A 10,888-nucleotide genomic window follows, 5' to 3' on the forward strand; every position below is an offset into this window, starting at 1 on the left:
GGGGGGGGGGGGGCCCAGGGCATGTGGCCCTCCCCTTAGCATCTCTGGGATTGGGATGAGTGCCTGGTTCCCATCGCCTTTTCACCTTCTGCGGCTTCTGGCAGCTGCTGGCTCAGGGGCACCCCACCTCTGGTCCTTGGGTTCCACTGCTCTAGACCAGGGCATTCCCATTCCTGCACCCACCCACGGCCAGGAGGGCCAAGGCTCCATGCTGGGTATTTAAGTTGAGGGGCCAGAACTCCTGGGCACGCAGGTAAATAAATACTCTCTCAGCGTTCTTGTGTTCTGACTGCCTGGCTCTGGGGCTGGGAGAGAGCGCGGGGTTTCTGGCAAGTGCGGCTCCGCCCTTCGCCGGCAGATGGCGCCCAAGACCCCCGAGTGCAAGAACGGCTCGCCGGTGATGGAATGCGAAACCTCCTTCCCCCGACGGGGTTGGGGAGCTGGCCGAGCTGGTCCCGAGGTTCTGCGACGGCTGGCGAGTAACTTCCCCTCCCTGGCCGGATATCTAGGAGTCCAGCTCTTCTCCCCCCTCCGCTCCTCGCTTTGGTCCTTTCTGGCCCGGCGGGAAGGAAGGAGAAGGAGCCGCCTATCTGGAGAGAAACTTTCCACCCCCAGTAGGGGCGGAGTTGGGGCCGCACAGGAAATGGGTGGGCCTGAGCCAGCGGGCCTTGGGGCCCCTCGGCAGGAGGGGGGAAGGCGCCTCCAGGAAGGGCCTGGGAGCTAGTGAGTGCTCTTTGGGTGGGAGGAAACAGCTGCAGAAGCAGAATGGGGTGAAGTTGCGTTGGCCCAGGCCTCCCTAGAAGCCACACAAGCCCTGGAGAGGAGATGGGGGGAGGGCCCCGGGCTTCCAGTGCATAAGACCCAGCTTCGATGAGGCCCCCATTCCGTACTTACAGGCCGCCTGGCTCCCATGTCCACTCGGAGCCTTTAGAGTTATACGTAAAGGGCTTTCTCTTACAGAGGAAACCGAGACCACGCTGCTGGGTGTGGGAGCCAAACCCAGGTGTCAGGCTCACTGGAGGAAGCCTGCACAATTGGGGATAGTGGGTGCTCAGACCTCCAGGCACACACAACAACCCCCATAACTTCCTGAGATGAAAAGCAAAGGACCTCGACGTTGCACACCTTGGGCCCCACACCCTGCGGTACAGCCCTTTGCCTCCTGGACGAAATGGCAGGCACTCCTCACAGACCAGCGTTCCTATTCATCATATTAAGTAGTAGCCTACAGTCCATTCCCAAGCCTTGCAGAGCGCAGGCAGGGAGGGAAAGAGACTAACGCGCTGTCCCAGGGCAGGTCTCTAACTCTGGGCCTGGTACGCACGTGCTCATTACCATGCTGGGCCAGCAGGTAGGTGATAAGCATTCTAATCTAGGTGTGAACAGGGCGGCTAATGCCTGGGGCAGGCTTTTTAGGGCAGGGAGACTAAACTATGTGCGTGCACAGGCACACTTTCCAGTCTGTGATAACGGATTCCATTTATTTTATTTGTTTCGAGAGAGACAGAGCTAGTGTGACCAGGGTAGGGTAGGAAGAGAGAGATTTCCCACACTGCCAGCGCAGAGCCAGACACGGGGCTCGAACTCACGAACCATGAGATCATGACCTGAGCAGAAACCAAAAGTCGAACTCTCAACCTGCCGAGCTACCCAGGCGCCCCAGATAACGGATTCCATTTAATGAGACCTCAGAAAATCAGCCAGGCTCTGTTCTAAATGCTTCCCAAGATTCCATATTCTCAGTGACCGTGTAAGAGGCAGAACTATAATTATCCCTATTTAACAGAGGTAGAAACTGAGGCTCAGAGTGTTAGTACTTTGCCCAAGGTCACACACACTGGTCGGAAGTCACCTGCTTGTGTGATATTGGGGCTATCTTCCCACTTGACAGTTAAGGAGTCAGGACTGGTAAATGGGTGCTGCCCACAGCTAGGGCCACCCAGGTTGACCCCTGACTCTCTCTCCGCCGTCCTACTTAGGTTAAGACATACGTGGCAGCAGGAGTCTGCCACCCGTGTTGAGGACAGTTGCCTCTGGCCCAGATGCTCAGTGTGGCCCTGAGCAAGTCTGTTCTTCCTGGGTCTCTGTTTCCACCACCTGTGAAACGGGCCCAACGGTACATACCTCCCAGAGCTGCGGGCAGGAAGGGTGGCGGCCAAGGCAGTGGCCCAGAGGGCGGCACCAAGTTATTGGTTGCTCTTTCCCGTGGCCCGCGCGTCCACACCGCCTCGGCGCGCTACGAGCGGGCGCTGCGGTCCAGGCGTCCCCNTCGCCGCTCAGCGCTCCCGCGACCCGACGCGCCCCGGACAACCCGCCGACTTAGCCGGACCACCCGGCGGGCCCCAGCGGCCGCCCCGGGGAGATCGGCCCCGGGTCCGAGCCTCGAACATCTCCGACGGACGGGGCGGGCGGCCCGNCCCAGGGCCGGCCAGCGGTCGCGGGCCAGCGGGAGCCCTGCGTCTGAGGATCCGGCGGCGGGGGCGGCAGGGGCCATGACCTCGGTGTGGAAGCGCCTGCAGCGCGTGGGCAAGCGGGCCGCCAAGTTCCAGTTTGTGGCCTGTTACCACGAGCTGGTGGTGGAGTGCACCAAGAAATGGTGAGTGACAGGGAGGCCTGGGGGACTCCGCAGGCTGGCTGGGACCCCGTGGAGAGAACCCTGCCCCCAACCTAGGGGCCAAACAGGCCCCTTGCCCCGCCTCGGCCCCGGCGTCCCAGACTGAGACTCAAAAGTGCCTTTGCAGTTTGTGGGACCCCTAGATTTGGCCGTGTGGGTACTTGTTGGGGAGTGGAGGTCAGACTTTGCAGGCCCCAGAATCCGTCTGTGCCCACACCTTCCTCAGCTGCGCTCAGGGCTGGGGGAAGGGAGGCCTCTTGGTTTTTTGACCAGAGGGATGGTTCCAGGTGGCATCGGAAAAGGGAGCGAATGTTGAGGTCTGCGGGTGGCTAGGCCAGGGCAGAAACCTCCGTGGGCTAGTCCAGCTCGGAACGAGGATGTTGCCCGCTCCTCCTCTGCCCACTTGTTGAGCCAGAGGAATGAAAACACACACACACACACACACACACACACACACACACGCACGCACCGCACGCCTCGCCTTGGCCAGAGTGGGTGCTGGGAGGCTGGATATGTCTCCACAATGTCCTTAAAAGGGGAAACTGAGTACTGAGAGGGATGAGGAGGGAGGCAGGGACTGGCTTAAAGCTTAAAGGGGCCTGAGGGCCTAGAAGGTTGCCAGCCTGGGAGGAGCGGGCTTGGGGAGGGCGAGGTGGCCGGGTCAGGGGCAGAGGTATGTGAGAGAGCACAGAACCTGGCTTGGACTGCCAAAGGAGCCAGGGGCATCTTGTTCACATGGCTCCCACCCGCAGCTGCCCGGACCCCTGCGTCACACCCTAAATATACGTGCTCACTGGTGTCGGCTTCCCTTGGCTGGATTAGGGCACAGCTGTAGGGGCCTCACCCGGCAGGCGGGGCTAAATTTAGGCTCCCAAGAGGAGGAGCTGCTGGGGCAGGAAGGGACCACGGGGTCCCCAGGGAGGGGAGTGAGCTGGAGGCTAGGGTCCCTCGGGCAGCATCCATATCCCTGGTTTTGCCCCGGGCCAGCTGGAGGGCCGATCACTCCATTTGGCGAGCCCCAGAGAAGACAGGGGCTGACTGGGGTAACACAGCAAAGGTCTAGGACCTGAACTCTGGTCTCTGCTTCTACCTTCTGCCCCAGCATCCTGGGTGAGCTCAAGGGGACCCTGGGGATGGTCCCAGAGAGCAGGCCTAGGGTGCGGGCAGTGTCAGTGCATCAGAGTCACGGGGGCGGGCAGGGCCTCCTAGGCCCTGAGCTAGGAGCCCAGGCGAGGAAGCTGCCCCTGCTCAGATCTCAGGCTCCCCGGGGAGGGCGTGCCTGGCCTGAGTCAGGCTGCCTGGCCAGGCCCCGCCCTCTCTAGCCACCCCTGGCTGCTTCCCCTTTCTGGGAAGGCCCCGGTGGTGGTGGTGGTGGCTACCTCTGCCCCGCCATCGCCTGCAGTGTGGGGTTGGGGAGAGGAGCTTGGCTGCAGGCTGGCGGGCTCTGGGTTTTGGCTTTGTGACCCTTGCCTGGCTCCCAACCTCTCTGGGCCTCGGGATCCTCAGGGGTTGACAGGAGAGGGGCAGTGAGGTGGGTAAACCTAAGCATCCCAGCATGGGCTGGGGACAGGCAAGGAGGGCTCTCATACTGGCCCTCAGAGGTAGTAGTTGAACTCTCTAACCCAAAAGGACCTTCTCCCCACACCCGTGTGCGTTATCTCTGTGGGGCTGGGCCCGGAAGGCCCCGGGCGGGGGGAGGTTGTCTGATGACAAGCTGACCCTGTGTCTCTCTGATCACCTCCCACCCTCTGTCCATCACTCTGACCCCAAGTCTCCCCAGCTTCCGCCTCCCACCAACCTCAGTCTCTTGCATTTCCCATCCCTTCTTGAGCCCTCCTTCTCCGGAGCTTCACAAGCCTATCCCTTCCTCCACTCGGGCCTCCCTCAGGCACCCCAAGCTCCAGGAGACCCCAGTGGCTCTGTCCCATCTCCCTGAAGTCAGCTTGTTAATTTATTTTCTTTCTTGATTGGCACCCCACCCCCACCTCTGTTGCCCTCAGCCCCTTAAGAGTCTCAGTTCTCTTGTGCTGTGCTCCGCCCCTAACCTGGGCTGGGTTTACAGTGCACACTCCCCAGATATTTGTGAGTGATTGGGTTTGTTTTACTCCAAGTCTGTCTCTCCCTGTGTCTCCTGCAGGCTCCTTGCGGTGTTTCATGTGTCTCTCCCTGTCTCTGTGTGTGCCTGTCTCTCTGTATGACTCTGCCTCTCTTGCTGCCTGTCTTCATAATCCCTGTCGACCCACATCTGGGCCTTTGCCCTTCTGCCCTGGGCCTCCCCCCTGCCTCAGCAGCCCCACCCTGCCCCTGGTGGCTCCAGATAATGGGCTGTCCAGTCCTTCTGGGGTGGGGGGGGAGGGAGGTTGTGGGCAGAAGGAAGACCCTGGAGGAGTTGGAGAGGCTGGGTGGGGTGGGTGGGCCTGACTGAGTAGCCCCCTCTCTCCCCACCTCTAGGCAACCGGATAAGCTGGTGGTGGTATGGACCCGGCGGAACAGACGCATCTGCTCCAAGGTGGGGGAGGTTGTCCGCTGGGGGTCCAGGTTGGGGGTGCGAGGAAAGTGGGTGAGAACTGATGGGGGAGTGGAGTCGAGTTTGGGTTTGGACCAGAAGCCACAGAAAGGGGGATCCTGCGTGGCTCAGTTGGCTGAAACTCTGACTTGGGCTCAGGTCATGATCTGAGGGTTCATGACTTTGAGTCCCGCGTTGGGCTTGCTGCTGTCACCTCGAGGATGCTTCGGATCCTCTGTCCCCTTCTCTCTGTGCCCCTCCCCTGCTTGCATTCTCTCAAAAACTAAATAAACATTAAAAAAAAAAAAAAGAATCCACAGAATGGAGAGAGATGAGGTCAAGTTTGGAGGTAAGGGCAGGGGACAAGGGGAGAGTTGGGTCAGGGGAGGCTTCAGACTGCTCGTTGCAGGCCCACAGCTGGCAGCCAGGCATCCAGAACCCATACCGGGGCACCGTGGTGTGGATGGTGCCGGAGAACGTGGACATCTCTGTGACCCTATACAGGGTGAGTCTCTAGGCCTCCTGCATAGGTGGGAATGGGAGGGGGCGGTTACAACCCAGGCAGCCACGGGGGTCCCAGTGGGTTATCTGTCCAGATGAGAAATGAGGGGTGAGCCCAGGAAGCAGGTGGGGGTGGGGGTAGCCTGTTCAGTGCGGGTGGCCCAGGAGGTCTCTCTGGAGGAGGCTAGCGTGCACACAGACCTGCCACAAGTAGTGTGGGAGACGGCCGGCCCTCCTCCCCACCCCGCTCTCACGCCGGCAGCCCCTATACTCACCAGCGCCCCCTTTTCCCAGGACCCTCACGTGGACCAGTATGAAGCCAAAGAGTGGACGTTTATTATTGAGAATGTGAGTGGCCGGGCAGGCCAGGGCCTGGGCTCTTGGGGTCTCGTGGGACAGCACTGATGCTCCTTCCCCGGGCCCTTCTCCCCGGCCCACAGGAGTCCAAGGGGCAGCGGAAGGTGCTGGCCACCGTGGACGTGGACCTGGCCCACCATGCGGGGCCCGTGCCTGTCCCGGTCCCCCTGCGGCTGCGGCTGAAGCCTAAGTCGGTGAAGGTGGTGCACGCGGAGCTGAGCCTCACTCTGTCGGGGGTACTGCTTCGCGAGGGCCGTGCCACGTGAGTGCCCATCCTCCTTCCTTGACCTTACTCTGCAGTCTCTGACCCCAGCTCTCACCCCTGACCTCTGAACCCTCCCCCCCCCCCNGTCTTGCGAGCCTCATGAGCGTGAAGCCTAGTGATGTGGGCAACCTGGACGACTTTGCTGAGAGTGACGAGGAGGAGGCTAATGGTCCAGGTGCCCCCGAGGCACGGGCCCGTGTCCCCCAGCCAGGTGGGCTCACAGCCTGCCATGGATTGAGATCACCGAGACCTAGGGAGGGTGGGGGATAAGCTCACCCGTAAGCCGCTTGCTGTGCTGGACCAGCGGCGGCTTGGGCAGGCCCCGTGAGGGGCTCACTACGGCCCGGGCAGCCCCAACCTGCCCGGCAGCCCGGACTGTCCAGCCTTGGCTCCTGGTCCCGCGGCGGCCTGGGTTCTTAGCTGAGTCCCGCAGGATGGGCTCCCTGAGCCGCTGGCCCTCTCCTCAGCCCTGAGTGGGTGCCTGCCTGGGCCGGTACCCGCCCTGAGATGGCAGGGCCAAACGCACAGAGGGGAGATGCAGTCTGAGCTCGCCAGCCCTCAACCCACCCCCCCCCGCGCTCCATCATCAGCTTCCTCATCCCTCCCTTTTGCTTGTTAAGGCTTTGTTTCTGTCTGTCCTGGTGGTTCCCTCTCTCTCTCTCTCTCTCTCTCTCTCTCTCTCTCTGCATCGGAGGGCCTGTCTCTTCTCGCAGGCCGGGGCGGTGCCCTGAGGCTGGGGCGTTTCCCAGGTAGGCCCAGGACTCCAGCTGGGGGGCGGGGGTCAGACCTGCCGGGCCCTCCTCTGGGCTGACCTGCCCCCCCCCCATCCCCACCCCAGATCCCTCTCGGGAGCTGAAGACACTTTGTGAGGAGGAGGAGGAGGGCCGGGCACAGCCCAAGCAGGCAGGTGAGACCCAGGCTGGGGTTGGGGCCGGGGAGGGAGCGCACCTCCAGTCTCAGGGCCCAGGCCTCAGCGCCCCTCCCTCCCTTCCTCCCCAGCTGCCAACCCTTCTAGTGCGGAGGATCCTGGCCCGGCCCCTGTGAGTGCGCCTGCGCCCCCAGCCAGGGCCTCCCGGGCCCAGGGGTCAGAAGCAGCTACTGTGGCAGGGGGCCAGGTGGGCCTCAAGGCCCCAAGGCCCCCGGGAACCCCACCAGAGCAGAGGTGAGCTTGGGAACGAGCCCTGTCCTCTGCCCACTGTTAGAAAGCTGCACCCCTGCCAACCTGCCTTTCCAGTGCCCTAGCAATCGGAAGGGTGGGGGTGGGGCTAACAATGGGGAGCCAATGGGCTCCCCAATGCTTTCTCCTGCTCTCTCCTCAGGTCTTCAAGACAGCCAGGCCAGGAGGTGGCCCCCACCCCAGCCCCTCGGCTCCGGAAAGGCTCTGATGCCCCCTGGCCCCCAGTCCCCCAAGGGGAAGATGAGGTTCCCAAAGGCTCAGGGGATCCCCCAGCAGGAGTGGGTTCTTCTGGGCAGACCCAGGCCCAGGAAGGCCTGCAGGAAGGGACAGAGGCTCAGGGAGCCAGGCTGGGCCCAGGCATTGAGGATGGGGGCTCCAGAGACTCTGGGGGAGGGCCGAAACCTAAGGTTGAGGGGAGGAGCACCGGGATTGGGGGGGTGGACCCTGAGCAAGAGTCAGGAGGCAGAGAGGTGAACGCTAAGAGGTCAGACGTCAGAGCTGGGGAGGCCGAAGGGAGTTTAGAAGGGAGTCAAGTGGCTGCTGAAGAGATGTCAAAGCTGAGACTTGTGGACACTAAGGGACCAGAAGCTACAGGGGTGATGTCCGAGGCAAGATTCAAGGGGACTCCCGAGGCTCCTCCAAGGGGCTCTCAGGGGAGGACAGGGGCCAGGATCAGGGATGAGGCTCCCCCCATCCTGAGCCAACCCCCAGCAGAACCTGCAGGGCACGCCGGGCATCTCGGTGACGTCAATGGGGCCAGGGGTGCTGCAGGCCAGGAGAGAGAGAGTGCAGAGGTGAGAGGCAGAGCCCCTGGTGTTGGGGGGACAGGCCTGGAGCGGGGTCCCTCTGTTGGAGCGGCAAGCGCCGGGCCCCAGGTGAGCGGGTATCAGGGAGCCCCACCAGCAGCTGGCCAGGGGGTGGTGTCTAGGGATCTGGGGGTCTGGGAGGCAGAGACTCGGGATTCGAGGGTCCTGGGAACAGAGACCGCGGTGGCTGAGTCAGAGGTACTGGGGACCCGGGAGACCGAAGTGGGTGGATCAGGGTTCCCGGAGATAGAGACAGGGACAGCAGAAGCTGGGGCGCTGGGGGCCCAGGAGACAGAGATTGTGAGATCGGGGGTCCTGGAGTCAGAGGCAGCTGGCACGGCAGAGTCGGAGGAACTGGGAGCCCAGAAAACAGAGGCTGAGGGTTCAGGGTTTCTGGGGACAAACACTAGGACGGCAGAGGCTGAGATATTGGGGACCCAGGAGGTAGCTGCTGGTTCAGGCGTACTGAGGCCAGAAGCTGCGATAGCAGAATGTGAAATATTGGGGGCCCAGGAGCCAGAGGCGGGGGGGCCCAGGATGCTGGAGATAGAGGCTAGAACAGCAGAGGCTGAGATACTGGGAACCCAAGAGGCCAAGGTGGGGGGTTCAGGGATAGAATCCGAGACAGCAGGAACCCAGGAAACAGAGGTAGGGGGCTCAGGGGTCCCAGGGTTCGAGACTGAGACCGCAGCAGCTGAGATACTGGGGACTCAGCAGATAGTAGCTGGGGGTTCAGGGGTTCCTAGGATAGAAAATGAGATAGGAGCTCAGGAGACAGAGGTGGGGGATTCAAGGGTTTTAGGGCCAGGAGCTGGAATGGCAGAGGCTGAGGGACTGGGGATTCAACAGACAGAAACGATAGTTTTAGAGGCTGAGAAGGAAAAGGCTAAGACTTTGGGGGTCCGAGAGGCAGAGACTGGGCTCTGGGAGACTCTCCAACATGAAGCTTTACAGGAATCCGTCACTAAGCGTGGAGTTTTAGGGCCCCAGGGAGCAGAGGCAGAGACCACGGTTTTGAGGGCCCAGGAGGTAGAAGCTGAGGTTTTGGGAGTTTCAGAGGCCAAGTCTGCGGCTTGGGGGGCCCAGGAAGCAGAGGTGGAGATTTTAGGGCCTCTAGAAAACAAATCTGGTATTTTTGAGGCCCAGGAAGCAGAGGCTGGGGCCTCAGGGGCTGAGAAGGGACAAGAAGCTGAGGGAAACCTCCCAGAGGCCAGCCTGATTGAGGTGCAGGTGGCCAGTGGGGCAGGGGCTGGGGTGCCCAAGCGCTCGGGGGCCTCTTCCCCAGAGGAGCCTGAAGAGAACGGGAGGCTGCCGGGCAGCCAGGTAGGGATGGGGGCCGCCGAGGGCCCAGTCCGCTGCTTCCCACTAACCTGGGGCTGAGCTAACGGCGGCTCTGCATGGACCCACCTGGTCGACTGGGGTGTGGTGGGACAGGGGCTCAGCTTCAAGGAGCCCCCCCCTCACCCTCTCCTCTCTCAGGATGCCCTGGCTCCCCCCATCTGTCTTCCCTGGGCTGCATGGACCCGGACACCCCTAAGCTGATTTTTCTGGGCTGACCTTGAGATGTGGCTGCTGGTGACCTCTGATCTTGCCTGGGGGCCACTGACCTTTTAGGTGACCTTGGTAGATAGCCTCAGAGCTGGAAACCCTTTGCCTAGTCCCAAGGCTCAGGCCAGCGGCCTCTGGTGACCCCTGCAAACCCAGAGCCAGGACTGTTTTGTGCCCGAGGGTCAGAAGGCACAGGTCCCGTGTTCACATTCCCTGAGCCCATCCCTGTGTCCCTAGGCACCACGTGCTCTGGTCAGCTCCAGTCAATCCCTGCTGGAGTGGTGCCAGGAAGTGACCGCTGGCTACCGTGGTGTCCGAGTCACCAACTTCACTACATCCTGGCGCAACGGCTTGGCCTTCTGTGCCATCCTGCACCGATTCTACCCAGACAAGATGTGAGCTGCCAGAGGGGGTGGGAATGAATGAGGGGGCCTGCTGGGAGGGCGGTGTGATTCCAGCCTCTGACCCGCCCTCTCTCTGCAGCGACTATGCCTCCCTGGACCCACTCAACATCAAACAGAACAACAAGCAGGTGAGACGGAGAGGGGGCAATGCCTAGAGCCTGGCGGAGGGTCCAGCAGTTAGGGTCGGTCTGTCTGTAGGGGAGGAATCTATGAGCTGCGGGGCCCCAGCAGTGGGTTTTAGAAGTTCTGCCACTTTTACCCCTCTTGGTCTTTAAACTGTTCGTTTTTCTTAGTTTAGTTTTGTTTTAAAGCCTATTTCCACTAGATGGTTTTTCCAAAACCGCCCTTTGGTGTGCAGTTGCTGGGTGACGCGGGGGCGGGCCCTGTTGCTCCAATATTTCCCCCAATAGAAGGGTGAAGGCGTTGCTAGGCAAACCCTGGCGTGCCCGTCGCCGGGATTCCTCCGGAGGTCCCGGGCGGGGCCCGCAGCGTCGCCGGGTAACGCCAGCCGCCGCTGACCCCGCGCGCACCGTTCCTAGGCCTTCGATGGCTTCGCGGCTCTGGGCGTGTCGCGGCTGCTGGAGCCGGCGGACATGGTGCTGCTGTCGGTGCCCGACAAGCTCATCGTCATGACGTACCTGTGCCAGATCCGCGCCTTCTGCACCGGCCAGGAGCTGCAGCTGGTGCAGCTGGAGGGCGGCGGCGGCGCT

The 10,888-nt window shown here is 62.0% G+C and overlaps 1 protein-coding gene across 1 annotated transcript in view; it reads left to right on the forward strand.

Moving 5' to 3' along the window:
- Positions 1-2,421: 2,421 nt before the first annotated feature.
- EHBP1L1 (EH domain binding protein 1 like 1) overlaps positions 2,422-10,888 on the forward strand; it is a 14,793-nt gene continuing 6,326 nt past the window's right edge. The window contains exons 1-12 of the mRNA XM_077759594.1: positions 2,422-2,596; positions 5,066-5,123; positions 5,530-5,625; positions 5,916-5,969; positions 6,062-6,235; positions 6,292-6,454; positions 7,082-7,150; positions 7,243-7,405; positions 7,563-9,549; positions 10,012-10,169; positions 10,258-10,306; positions 10,718-10,883. Of these exons, the coding sequence (XP_077615720.1) occupies positions 2,493-2,596; positions 5,066-5,123; positions 5,530-5,625; positions 5,916-5,969; positions 6,062-6,235; positions 6,292-6,454; positions 7,082-7,150; positions 7,243-7,405; positions 7,563-9,549; positions 10,012-10,169; positions 10,258-10,306; positions 10,718-10,883 (3,241 nt within the window). The 5' untranslated portion in view covers positions 2,422-2,492. The remainder of the gene's footprint in view (positions 2,597-5,065; positions 5,124-5,529; positions 5,626-5,915; positions 5,970-6,061; positions 6,236-6,291; positions 6,455-7,081; positions 7,151-7,242; positions 7,406-7,562; positions 9,550-10,011; positions 10,170-10,257; positions 10,307-10,717; positions 10,884-10,888) is intronic.

The sequence above is a fragment of the Crocuta crocuta genome, unplaced genomic scaffold, assembly GCF_008692635.1.
Source record: "Crocuta crocuta isolate KB4526 unplaced genomic scaffold, BGI_CrCroc_1.0 scaffold53, whole genome shotgun sequence".
NCBI classification, from domain to species: Eukaryota; Metazoa; Chordata; class Mammalia; order Carnivora; family Hyaenidae; genus Crocuta; species Crocuta crocuta.